Here is a 13,881-nt window from a genome sequence, read left to right as displayed (position 1 = left end):
ATACGGCCATAGAGATTTGAACCTGTGTCTGTAAATAATGTTGAATATGCGGATGGTTCTTCGGACGGAATCACGCGGAGTCTGACGGAGCTCGCTCGCGGCTTTGTTGCCGCGCCTATTGCGTCACATCCCTGCACGTAGGTCATGTGACACGGCAAAATGGCGGCGCCCATAAAAATTCATAATTGCTGATAAAAATCTTCTAAAAAAAACATTAAATGAGAGAGGATTAACATCACATTGTCAAGGGCACAGGACATATGACATGACCTATTGGATACGTTGTTAATCCAAACCATCGGAATTTCCCTTGAACAGATGCATTTCGCTAACATGGAGCAAACAATTAATTCAAGAACCATAAATTATAAAGTTTCATAAGCTTTATAGGTGTAATTTTGAGTGAAGTCTCACTGGACTTTACACATTAGGGATTAATTTGTTTTATTATTCTTTTTTTTCACCTTATGTATTAAATCTGATTTTGATCTGATCTTTTACTTAGTATGTGTATGACAATTGATTTTGAAATGTTATACAAAATATTGCCTGTGCATTAATACGTTTCGTGTAGGAGTTTGGAATTAATTATTTCAAATCTAGTGAAAAATATTGCTCCACAGACAGTATTGGATTGTTCGTTTTGAAAATTCTAACTGGGGGAAAAAATGTTTTAATGTGTTTGTGTGCGATGCATTCTCTATCCAGTGTCATTACCAACGTCGAAGAGTGGCAGTATTTTAAAGAACGTACTAAAACACGGACACCGCTGGAAAAGGACATGTTCCACTTGGAGGAAGGAGCTCCAGGTCCAAAGGTTTACCTCCGACCCAAGGAGAGCGTCCATATTCCGCTCAAATACCAGAGCTTCCTGTGCGACCACAGCATGACTACTCGGGTAAACAAAGTTGAGAGCAAATGTTTCCTGATTTGGATTTGGGAGTTTTAATCTTTTAAGTCACATCCCAAGTCATTTTTTTGGGAAGTAATTTTATTACGTGGATTGTATTCAGTTCAGTAACGTATGCTTACCGGTGTGACGGTCTGAGCGCTCCCCCGTGCTGGAGAGTCTCCTCGTGATGATTGCGCATCCGTTGCTAACAGGGCAACTCTGGGTACGTAGCAAACGCTTACTGGGAAATCCCCCGGTCTCGTAGTTCCCCTTCTTCTACATAGAGGGAGCCAACATATGAGATATCCTAACCTTAAAACAAAAGTTGATATATGCACGTTCTCTGTGTTCGTCTTTCTGAGACGTCCAGAGCGAACATGAACACTCGGCGACAAGTTGTCGAATGGCACATGTTCAAGCGTGGATGGGGATGTTTCAGACTGGCCGGAAGTTTACAAAGTATACGCGCATGCAGCACCTGCAGCGCTCAGACCGTCACACCGGCCACAACATGCACCGAGTCCCGATACAAAGGCTGACGACATAAAAAATACGACTGGAATTTGCGGCCTACAAGCCGTGATTTTTTTCCACACTCTTTCTACCCTGCAGTTCATGCGGTGATGCGGCTAATTTGTGCATTTTTTCTAACGGCCGCAAGGGGGCAATCAAGCGGAAAAGTTAAGAATGAGACCGGTGGTATATATGTGCCGAGGAAGTGACTTTTACCGGCCCTGTTAGCGCTAGCACTAGCGTTAAAGTCTTTCTGTGTACCGTCTTTCTTTGTAAATACCTCGTGCTTCAATGTGGATTTCAACGTGGGCACTCGCGGCTTTTACACAGCTGCGGCGTATGTATGTACCAAATGGTATTTCCTTTACAAATGTACTCGGTGAGGCTTGTAACCAGGTGCGCTCGATAGGCCGGGAATTACGGTGCTTTAATTTTGTATTGAAAAAAATGATATCAAGCTTTTGTCTTTCTATAAATCATACCGATAAATAGACTCAGCCTGAAAAGGACGTTTGAAACTAAATGTGTCTCGCAATGTGTTGGTCATATTAAAGCTGAAATCCCCAACTTTTTTTTGTTTTTGTTTGAGTGATGAGAACAAAAATAAAAAATCACTCCAGCCACTTCTAGATAGATGACAAAATGCTCATTATGCCTTCCAGTCCCTCTAACATCTTCCTGTATTCGTCACTAGTTAATTTTTTTGCTTAATGAATGCGCAATTCGTTTCCCATGCTGGCCCAGTTGATGGCACTCCAAAAATTATGAAGAGGGAAATGATGTCACAGAAATAAGGCATTTTTTTTTTTTTTTTTATAAGAGACGCGCACCAAACCACAAATGGCGTCACTCTTTTGGGATGCAAATCGACAGCCTAAAATGCCTTGCGGAGTCGTCTCTGCCTGCCAACAGCGGTCCTTGGGTGGAATCTTCTTCTCGTTAATATTCCGCTCAGTTGTTAAAATGGTTGTGAATCTGCCTCAAGGCCAAATGAGGCCTTGTGGTTTGTATGCTATTTGTTAGGGGCTAAATTATTGCCTTTGTATGGTGGAGGTCGATGCTATAGTGATGCACCTCCTCTGTTTAAAGATAGTCTTTTAACCTTAAAGTAAATGGCCTCCCTCTCTTTCAAAGGGTTGTCTTCTTTGCGCGGAATATGTACCGTAATTTCCGGCCCACCTGATTATAAGCCTCACCCAGTATGTTTGTAAAGTAAATACTATTTGGTACATACCTATGCCGCAAGAGCCCACATTGAAACACGAGATATTTACAAAGACCGACGGTACACAGAAAGCGTTTACAAGTTTTAATACCTTAGCTTAGCTTAACATCGCAACAAGCACGAACAGGGCTGGTTAAAAAAAAACAAAAAAAAACAGCCAAAGCAATAACAGGACTGGTTAAAAAAAAAAAACCTAAATCACTGAGACGCGGCAGTAACACAGCAGCAACCGCGAGGGCAGCGCTTACCCTAGCGTGGCGCTAACAGGGCGGTTTAAAAAAAAAAAAAAAAACTTACCGGTAAAAATCACTGAGACACGGCAGTAACACAGCAGCAACATGCTGGCACAGAGCTAATGCTAGCGCAGCGCTAACAGGGCCAGTTAAAAAAAAACAAAACATACCGGCAAAAGTCACTTCCTCGACACATATATTCCACCACTCTCATTCTTACCTTCTCCACGTGAGTGCCCCCTTGCGGCCGTTAGAAAAAAATGCACAAATTAGCCACATCACCGCATAAGCCACAGGGTTGAAAGCGTGTAAAAGAAGTCGCGGCGTATAGGCTGTAAATTACGGTATATTTTTTACATTTCATTTCAACTTTCTCTTTGAGGTGCAGGTTGATAGCTGAGTCTTGACTTGAAGAGTTAGCCCATCTATGTTGGGACATACACGTGCGTAACGGTCGCTTGGTTTACTGAATTTTTTCTTTTTTTTTTTTTTTGGGGTATCGGGTGTCCGATCTCTTCCCGGATCAGAGGAGAAAGGACATCTCAAACGGTTGCAAGCAATCCATTGGCCCGTGGATGAAACGAACTGGATGAATGACAAGATCCGTGCGATGCTTTTGCATTGATTGCAACTTGACTTCTGTGGTAGTTTTAGACCACCTTTCACCCTCTTCCCCAGCAGACTTCATCACTTCACTTCATGGAACAAGGCTTGGTAGCATCAAAGGAGAACTTTTCTTGTATATTTCTTCCTTTCGCACGTTTTCGTTCGCAGCCAAACTCCACTATCACATATGTGTCAAAACTCAACACTTTTAGTATTTTTTTTACCATTTAATTTTTTTTTATTACTACTTTTACCACCAACTCACGTCCTGAGCGTGCCATCCCAACTATACAGTTTTTTTTTTACGGTGCACCGGTTCCCCCTTCTGAGACGCCAGATGTTGGACCACAATTTCCCCAATGCCGTCCGGGAGTCTTTTTCTCCGTAGCCTCACCGAACTCCTCCCGTGTCCAAGTTTTCCCCATCAGCTGCCTCAGGAGTCCCGCAGGCCAAAAAGCCTCAGCAGGAGTCTTTCTTCTGCTTGACAGCATCCCCAAGCCTTGGTGCCTAGCAACAGATTCAGGGATTGTTGCCACAACAGGCACCAACCTCAGTAATAGAGGCACGGAACGACTTCCGACGGTCCACTTGGACTCGATGTCCCCCGTCTCCTCCGGAATATGAGCAAAGTTCTGTCGGAGGTGAGAGTCGGAACTCCATGTGACGGGAGATTCTTACAGACTTTTCCTCACAATATGTTTGGGTCTGCCTGGTCGGACGGGCATCAGCACCGGAATTGATCACCAAGGTACCTGCCTCTCTGGCTCACACTGCACCCGACGCTCATGGTCCCTCCCGTAGGTGGTGAGCCCATGGGAAGGGGGACCCACGTTACCCTTCCGGACTGTGCCTCATTGATGCAGGCCCTCGGCTTCGAACCCCACCAGAGGAGAGGGCCCCTGGTGAAACTTTAATCCATTTCTATTTTTCATCATGGGGGACTTATTGTGATGCTTTGTCTGGTTCCTAACCGAGGACCTGTTTGACATGGGTGACCCCGAACAGGTGCACGAAGACCTAGACAACTTAGCTCCTAGGATCATTGGGTCACACAAACCCCTCCACCCCGATACGGTGACAGTTCTTGATTTCAACTCAATAAATATTAACCATAGCTGATGTTGTAGCCGACTTAACCAAGCAGACGTACCGAGATTCAGTAGTTGACGCCAAAAGGACAAACTGTCCCCTTAAATCCGCACGCTCACACGTATCGTTTGTGATCGTTTGCATTTTCACTCTGGCTGGAGGTGCAAAAATACAAGATAGCCGACGCACTCGTTTCGTTCTCGCTTGACAGATGATCAGTTTTGATAAGCCTTCTGCGTCTTATCGTATCCTCACAGGGGCCTAGCTTTCTACCTCAAGGCAAAAGTTCCAATGTGGCTAAGAAGATTCTCTCCAATATTGTTGCTGCCAAAACCATCAAGGTAAGGCGCGTGCCCTATTGTGCTCAAGATCTCCTCGCTGTAGAGGATCATGTTTACCTCCCATCTGATTTTATTCTCAGCTGCAAGTCTTCTCAGATGGAAGTTGCAGTGTGTAGCCTCCGCCCTCCGCTCTTCTCTCTGCCGCCGCTCCTGCTGCTTTGAAGTGCCAACTTTTTCAAAAGTTACACGAGCCAGACAAGTGAGGGTGTCGCGCAAAATTATACGCTAGAAATCACATTTATCTTGTTTATCTCACTGAACTTTTTACATTTTTTTTTTTAATCTCGCTGGAAATGTCAGGCTTAAGCGTTAAAATGCCTCTAAAAGGAGGACAGTTTGACACGTCTGGCTAATCGAGTTAAATGAAGCGTGCACGCTAAGTACGGCTGAAGTTACTTTCCCATTTCACACACCGTTAATAAGACGTGCGCAGATGAGAGGAGGAGAAACAATGTCAATACAGTATATTTCTATTGGATGAACTTGAGATAAGACCATGTGCTTTCTTTTTTTTTTTTTTTTTTAATCTTCTTGTGATGTAATTTTCTCTGCAGCTGCATATTACTGCTGTCAGCAGAAATTATTTCTGCCACATGAGATTCCATTGGAACCTCTCATTAGGCATGGGCATGGATTTAAGCTCGCCTCACGAGACATTAGAGTACTAAAAGGCTGCCGTACACCACGGGATGCAGCCAAAACCCGACTGACCCCTTCACACGGCGTGCGGGGTCCTGCGACTACTTTCTCGAATGGGTGATCAGTCGGCCACTCGTTTTGTGGATATTTAACATCTGAATAGCGGTCGCACCAAATTTCAGCGTCGCAGATTAAATGCGGTTGCACAAATTTGCCCACACGCTGAAAATACATTTGTGAGCAAGACACATGCCAAGCGATACACAGAAGATAAAGAATACACTTACTATATTTAGAACTTCATATTGCACCTGTTGATAAAATAGCAATAGCAATAGCAAGAATGTACACAAGCAGTACATACTGTACCGGGTACATTGAAAAGACTGGAAGCAAATTCAGCCTTTTTGTTTATCTCCACTCTTCTCTTTATTTTCACCTTCATCGTCTTTCTGTCGCAACCCTTTCTTCCTTAATTATTACTCTTTATCTGATGTAATAAATGCGGTAAAGTACAATTACTGCGTGGAGAGACTTGAAACCGAGACAGAGTTGCGGTTTTATGTGACAGGGCCTCCATCTATCAAAACAGTTGTGCATGTATTCGATCGCATCGCGCAGAGTGAAGTGAACCTTAACGATCCGATATTTACCTGATGTATTTATCAGCAACCACACAAAGTACAATTTCCTTTTTATTTTTATTTTTTATGTATACATGAATTATTTGTTCTGTATGGTTGGTTCACAATTGATATTTGGGAAAAACTCCACTTCAGGAGTCCATCCATCCATCCATTATCTACCGCTTTTCCGGGTCGGGTCACGGGGGAAGTAGCTTCAGCAGGGATACCCAGACTTCCCTTTCCCCAGCCACTTCTTCTAGCTCTTCCGGAGGGATCACGAGACGTTCCCGAGCCAGTCGAGAGACATAGTCTCTCCGCCGTGTCCTGGGTCGTCCTCGGGGTCTCTTTCCGGTGGGACATGCCCGGAACACCTCACCAGGGAGGCATCCGAATCAGATGCCTCGGCCACCTCATCTGGCTCCTCTCAATGCGGAGGAGTAGCGGCTCGACACCGAGCCCCTCCCGCATAACCGAGCTTCTCACCCTATCTCTAAGGGCGAACCCGGACAGCCTGCGGCGGAAACTCATTTCGGCTGCTTGTATCCGGGATCTTGTTCTTTCGGTCACGACCCGTAGCTCGTGTCCAGAAGTGAGGATGGGAACGGAGATCGGGTAAACTGGTAAATTGAGGAGTCTCTGTGTGGGCAAAAATGGTGACAAGTCCAAAGTGTACAGGCTTCTCCCCATAGTCAGACGTATGGACTTGCACTCCCAGCAAACATGCTATTTGTGTTGCATACACTACTCTCCATTTATTTTTGTAATATTTGCCCAGCTTCCTATGTTTGCTTAACCACATGAACCTCACCGTCAGAACTGTTCCGACATGCAAAGGAAAAAAAAAAAAAATCCTTTATCTTGTCCAAGTGAACAAGGGTCGTGTCTAAGTCAAATATGTGTCCTGTTTAAAATGACAGACTGTCGGGAGGACAGCTTTGATCCCGCTGTCGGGGAGAACATCGCCGTACCGACGTAGGCCCGCGAATCTGATGCGTCAATCATTTACACAGCTGCTGTTTGACCGTGAATCAATTTCCGTCAGTTTGGGAGTCAGTAGCTTAAATTTAGAATGTCACATTTTTGTCGAAATCTGCCGTCCGACGGAAATGAAGGACCTCCCCGATGTGACTGCAATGTCAACAAAACACAGTGGATAAGCGGCCCGTCAATGCGAGCGTAACAAAATGGAAGTATGACAAACAACACAAATAAACGCGTGCGCATATGCAGGGATGGGAATGATCAATATGGAAAAACACTGAAAATGTCTGCCTCCAAAGGTGGGGACGAACATTTTTTATAAAACACACTTAAACTGTGACCTCTGGTTACTTCCAACGGCGTAAATACAGGGCAATCATAATATTTTGAAAACTTAAAATATGAGTCCAAACAACCAAAATAATTTTGCCAAACTTCAGACGTAAAAACGTACACTGAGTGAAATTTATATCAAAAGGGCTACTGCACTTACAAGTTAGACTTCAGAAATAAGTACACAAGTAATTTTTTGGATATTTATAAATAAGAGAGAGAGAGATTATGAAATATAAAAGTGAGCGCTAAAATGCGCGATCAACAGGGGCAGTGTCAATTATATCATATTTGAGAAATTTACGTCCGAGTTACCTTTTGTGTTTCCTGGTTTGGATGTGCTCCCGGATATTTTTTTTGCTCCTCGGCTTCCATAATTGATCGTATCGGAACACAGAGTGCACAACACTTTGCCGGGAACGTCCACTTTTTCTATGTGTTCAGGGCATTCCTGTTTGCATTAAATATGGCGTTTCTAATAACGACAACATTCCGATTTCCGGCAGCATTTTAGCGGTATTTTCACTCTGATGTTAACATTTCATAGAGAAGCATTCTGCTCACTACGGCATAGTTATAACTTATAGAGATACGTACGCATATGTTTAATCGAGCGGTCTGCACGTTTGCCAGTATGGCAAAAGTCTTGCAGCGAAAAGATGAAGATCGTGCCAGGGAAATTGATAAAAACCTTGGGGTAATAAAAACTGTTTCAGATGGGCGTGGCTTGAAAAAAGTGTAACGAAAACGCTCTCAACATGTCTAAAAGCAATGCCGTATTCCGCTATCACAGCTGTCACGACGAGGGTTGCCGATAGATGCCGGCGGCCGGTCAACCTCACCCCGCGTCAAGCCGTACCCCCCTCTACCCCCTCACCCCCAAATTTTCTCAACAAATCTACACATTTCACAACAATGACGTTCAGCTGAAAAAAAAAAAAACGCAGAAAATTCTTATCCCTGATATATGTTTAAAAAAAAAAAAAAAAACCCCTCTGTAAATGTAAACTGCTGAAGCACACATTGTCATGAAATGAATGGGAACGATCCCGCATCGAAGGAACTAACGCGGCCTTCTGTCTCCAGGTCTCATTCAAAGCAGAAACTGGTGACCCAATAGCCATCTGCCAGGTGATCGTGGAGCCGTTGCCTCACCTTGTGGACCAAACCTTCCGACTTTACCATCCAGAGCTCAGTTTCCTCAAGAAAGCTATCCGCTTGCCACCGTGGTACACGCACGCAGGTAGCGCAGATGACAGCTGCACACGTATTATGTTATTGTTTGTAACGGCAATTTTCAAGTCGTCTTGATTGGGAAAGGAAGCATATTCGGGAACTTAAATCAATGTGCACGTCACTGAAAGGTCGTCAAATCGTATGACTGAGTTGATTTGCGATAAGTATTGTCCAATACGATATGTACATTTAAAACAGTCTTCAAAATGTATATCTATAGTTATGTTGGATAAACAATTACACATCACGTGACCCATGTCTCCCATTTGTAAAAAGGTCCCATAACTAATTATTTAGTGTTTTGTGACATGAAGTAAACATGCCAAATAATTATCATATATATTTAATAAATATAAACGAAACATGAAAATATAAAATAAAATAATCATTGAAATGACGCTTTATAAACTTAATTTGCTCCAAAATGTTAATCTGAGGGCGGCACGGTGGCTCAGCTGGTAAAGCGTTGGCCTCACAGTTCTGAGGACCCGGGTTCAATTCGGGCCTCGCCTGTGGGGAGTTTGCATGTTCTCCCCGTGCCTGCGTGGGTTTTCTCCGGGCACTCCGGTTTCCTCCCCCATCGCAAAAAACATGCAACATTAATTGGACACTCTAAAAAGTTGCCCATAGGTGTGTTTGGGAGTGCGGCTGTTTGTCTCGATGTGCCCTGCGATTGGCTGGCAACCAGTTCAGGGTGTACCCCGTCTCCTGCCCGTTGACAGCTGGGATAGGCTGCGGCACTCCCCGCAATCCTTGTGAGGATAAGCGGTGAAGAAAATGGATGGATGGATGATTCTTGTGTCCCTTTTGTTAAAAAAAAAAAAAAAAAAAGCTCCCATAACAAATTATTTACCGTTTTGTGACATAAAATAATCATGCAATAATTATTGTGTGCAAAAATAAGAATAATTACAGTGAACAAATTCAACAAATCTTTGTGAGTAACCTTTAGCTGTCCAACAAGATGCCTGACGTAAAATGGACAAAGTTCAGCACCATCTGAACAATGGATGCATAAACACAGCAATACTAATGAATTTGGTGTCCTTCCAATTAGAATAAAAATGTCACATAGACGGGGCATAAAATGCACGTCCTACATCATAACGAAGCGCCAGCGGTAATGCAGATTTCCAGCCTATCGAGGGTGACCAACCTTACAGACTCCAAATTTCAATGACATTTTGCCATTTCATTTGGGTCTTTCTTGCTGGTATTACTGTTGTCATCGTTAAAGCTCAACATTATTTGACAGCAATTTTGGACACTTTACCTTACCGTCATTTCCGGCCTACAGAGCGCACCTGATTACAAGCCTCAGCCAGTACATTTGTAAAGGAAATACCATTTGGTACATACATAAGCCGCAGCTGTGTAAAAGCCGCAAGTGCCCACATTGAAACAAGAGATATTTACAAAGAAAGACGGTACACAGAAAGTTTTCACAGTTTGAATACTTTAGCTTAGCTTAACATAGCAACAAAATGGTAGCATGAACAGAGCTGGTAAAAAAAAAAAAAACATACCTAAGTCACTGATAACGCTAACGCTAGCGCAGCCCAAACAGGGCCGGACCGGTAAAAGTCACTTCCTCGGCACCTATATTCCACTGATCTCACTCTTACCTTTTCCGTTCCAGTGCGCCCTTCCAGCCATTAGAAAAAAAAAAAAGCACAAATTAGCCGCATCACCGCATAAGCCGCAGGGTTGAAAGCGTGTGGGGGAAAAAAAGTCACGGCCTATAGGCCGGAAATTACGGTATATTGCCGAATGACTCGATGTACGTTTTACACTTATGGTTTGGTCCTAAATGTATATTTTGATTGTGTTTTTGCAACAGTACTGGAGTGACTTCAACTCCAGGAGACAAATTCTTTGTGTTTTGTAACTCACACTTGGTCAGTTAAATATGAACCTGATGATCCATCTGTGCATTAATCTGCTTTTTTTTTTTATTTTAAGTTGGAGGCTCAAATGGCGAGACTCACATTTGTGTACGCTGCAGTGACCCAAACATCATCTGTCAGACGAGGATGCTGGTGAGAGAATGACTTCCTCTCCGCAACATTTAAATGTCTCAGCCCACACTCATGTAAGCAGGGGATTAATTACTAAAATGATAGCTTCAGCACCGTCCTTTGTTTAGAGGCAGAGTGCTATTCCAGCATTCTTTGTAATGTGTTGAGTTCCTTTTTTGAAGCACTGAAGCCTTTTCTTCTGCCCAGTTGAATGCTTTTAAAATGCTAATGAGGTGTCTTTGTTTTTTTTCTTTTTCTTTTTGGTAATTTATGCCCCCATGGTTCTTTTTACCCATTTATCATTTTTACTGTCTCAATAGGAGCCAGGAGAGCCTCAGGATGTGTACTTGAAAGTACCTGGAAGTCCGAGTCCCAATGTCAAAACGTTCTTTGTGATGGTTTTCACGTAAGTAATCTTACAGTACCTTCCTTTAGCCGGCACCTTTTCGTGGTGGAGGGGTTTGTGTGTCCCAATAATCCTAAGGGTTGAGTTTTTTCTGGCGCGTCACGGTCCTGGTAGGGTCACCCGCGGTAAAAAGGTCCCAGGTCATTTCCTTTTTTTGTGGGAGCTTAAAGTTAAAACATCCAGAGAAGACGCGTTTTTGCAGCGTAGCCGTCGTTAGCCTCGCGTGGTGAGTCGTAATGAGCACAGCTAACTCACAACTCAGCAGCCGAATGAAATGTCACTTTGTACTTTTATCGTGGGGGAAGGAACTCGTGCTAGAAAGCATATGTCTTAGCCCCGCACACAAAATCAAGAAAATTCAAATCGTTAAAAAAAGATGCTAAAACTGTTTTAACAATTCAGCACTATATTGTGACTGTATTAGTATTAGTAGTAGTATTAGTATTTTCCGCACTACAAGCCACACCTAAGAGCCTTTAATTTTCTCAAAAGCCGACGGTGCGCCTTATATATGGATCAATATTGAGCCTTTAGCGCAGCTCCATCTAATGGATGCATAACGTAACCCCTGCGTCTGTTCTATGCGCCTTATAATGCGGTGCGCCTTATATACGAAAAAAACTTTTAAAATAGGCCATTCATTGAAGGTGCGCCTTATAATGCGGAAAATACGGTAGTCTTTACATGTTTTTAGCACTTCAAACATATTTATTGTATTTAGAAACAAAACATCGATATCTGCTTCGTACCTCTTAAATTATAGGAAAACAGCTTTGCTCTGATTGGTCCTCGGCAATATGAGGATGGCTGGTTGCGGCTTAGCGTTCATCGCAATGTCACATTTGGATCATTCGGTGTGAGCTCTTGTTATCTTTGTAAAGCAAACAATGCACCAAGTGTTGGACTGTTGGCCCACTAATATAAAAATACATCTATCCATTTTCTTAGCCGCTTATCCTCACATGGGTCACGGGAGTGCTGGAACCTATCCCAGCTGTCAATGAGCAGGAGAACTGGTCGGCAGCCAATCGCAGGACACATAGAGACAACAGTCGCACTCACAATCACACCTTGGGGCAATTTAGAGTGTCCAATTATTGTCACATGTTTTTGGGATCTGGGGGGAAACCGGAGTGCCCGGAGAAAACGCATGCAGGAACGGGGACAACATACAAACTCCACACAGGTCGGGCCGGGATCGAACCCGAGACCTCGGAACTGGGAGGCCAACGCTTTCCAGCTGATCCACCGTGCCGCCTGAATATGAAAAGTGATCTGAAAATTAAAAGAGGGGATATTTTGTTTTAGGCTCATCCTATTGTTCCAATCACTCAAATATACATATAATATATATTGAAGGGTGTGTCGGTACTTCAATGTCCTCTAAATGAAGCTTTTACATTTTCACCATAAGAGTGCTGATATGTGTTGAAATATGTTTATAAATTGTGGTCTGGCATACGATGTTCATCAAATAGTCTTGTCTAAGAGAATTTATAGCATCTTAGTCATATATTTAATTTATGTATTTATTGGGAACAAATGTCATTTGAAAGGGCGGCACGGTGGCTCAGATGGAAAGTGTTGGCCTCACAGTTCTGAGGTCCCAGGTTCAATCCTGGACCCGCCTGTGTGGAGTTTGTATATTCTCCCCGTGCCTACGTGGGTTTTCTCCAGGTGGGCAGTCCGGTTTTTCTCCCACATTCCAAAACCATCCAAGATTAATTGGACACTAAATTGCCCCTAGGTGTTATTGTGAGTGCGGCTGTTTGTCTCCATGTGCCGTGTGATTGGTTGGCAACCAGTTCAGGGTGTACCCCGCCTCCTGCCCGTTGACAGCTGCGATAGGCTCCAGCACTCTCTGCGACCCTTGTGAGGATAAGCGGCTACAAAAAATGGACGGAAGGATGGATGTCATTCAAACTATGTTCATGTTTGATTGCAATTAAAACGAGCACACAGCACGGCGTACATCAGAGAATTCAAACTAAGGGAAAAATCTGAGAGCTGCGGTACGACATTCTGAACAGTTAATTTTTTTAGTTTGTCTTGAAATATGTTGTAAATGCAGTACTCTCATTTCAGCACAAGCAAAAACTTTTTCATCTTTCATTCTCTTTTATTTTAAAGATTCAAAGCCGATCAAAGGTTTCATCTCAACATTTTATTTGATCCTAATTATTTTTGTTGAACAACCAGAGGGTACGTTGGGGAATTAGTGGTGGGTGGCAGTGGCCATTTGTCCGACTCATGTTTGGTTTATTTTTGATATGCGAATGTGGCTAACTGTGTCTCGTTACATATATGTCACAAACTGTAAAAGGGCATACTTAAAGCTCCACTGTCATGCCTATAAACATTCTAAAATCAATATTGTAATGAAAAATACATATAACATTATTCACTTCAATGTCTATATGAAAAAAATAAATATGAGCGGGGAGCGCGTCATCCATGCGCAAAGTTGCGAAAGTCTCGTTCGACATCCACGTGGTCGCCATATTGCCTGCGACGTCTGTTGATGACGTCACACCGGGACATTCGCAAAGGAACAACAGAGATTTTCGGGTTTTTCCGACGCCCCTTCTGACACGGAAGCTCTTTTCGAAGAAGAGTACATCTCACAACCAAGTGAAAATCGTTTCGAACCATATTTTGATGCTACGCAATCACTTCTAACTAACAACAGACTCCCCGACAATATGTAGCGTACTCAGGAGGACCAATGCTGGGGGGTGGGGGG

At 43.3% G+C, this 13,881-nt stretch overlaps 1 protein-coding gene across 6 annotated transcripts in view; it reads left to right on the top strand.

The window, feature by feature from the left end:
* nphp4 (nephronophthisis 4) overlaps positions 1–13,881 on the top strand; it is a 182,956-nt gene that overhangs the window by 153,419 nt on the left and 15,656 nt on the right. For 5 of the 6 annotated variants that reach the window (XM_061845009.1, XM_061845041.1, XM_061845000.1 and 2 more), the window contains 5 exons: positions 709–898; positions 4,816–4,899; positions 8,565–8,721; positions 10,677–10,753; positions 11,053–11,138. In XM_061845009.1, the coding sequence (XP_061700993.1) occupies positions 709–898; positions 4,816–4,899; positions 8,565–8,721; positions 10,677–10,753; positions 11,053–11,138 (594 nt within the window). The remainder of the gene's footprint in view (positions 1–708; positions 899–4,815; positions 4,900–8,564; positions 8,722–10,676; positions 10,754–11,052; positions 11,139–13,881) is intronic. The other variant, XM_061845033.1, reaches the window with a different exon arrangement.

This window comes from Syngnathoides biaculeatus, chromosome 2, assembly GCF_019802595.1.
Source record: "Syngnathoides biaculeatus isolate LvHL_M chromosome 2, ASM1980259v1, whole genome shotgun sequence".
Lineage (NCBI taxonomy): Eukaryota > Metazoa > Chordata > Actinopteri > Syngnathiformes > Syngnathidae > Syngnathoides > Syngnathoides biaculeatus.
The sequence above is the reverse complement of the archived record's forward strand: the minus strand, read 5'-3'. Positions and strand labels throughout refer to the sequence as shown.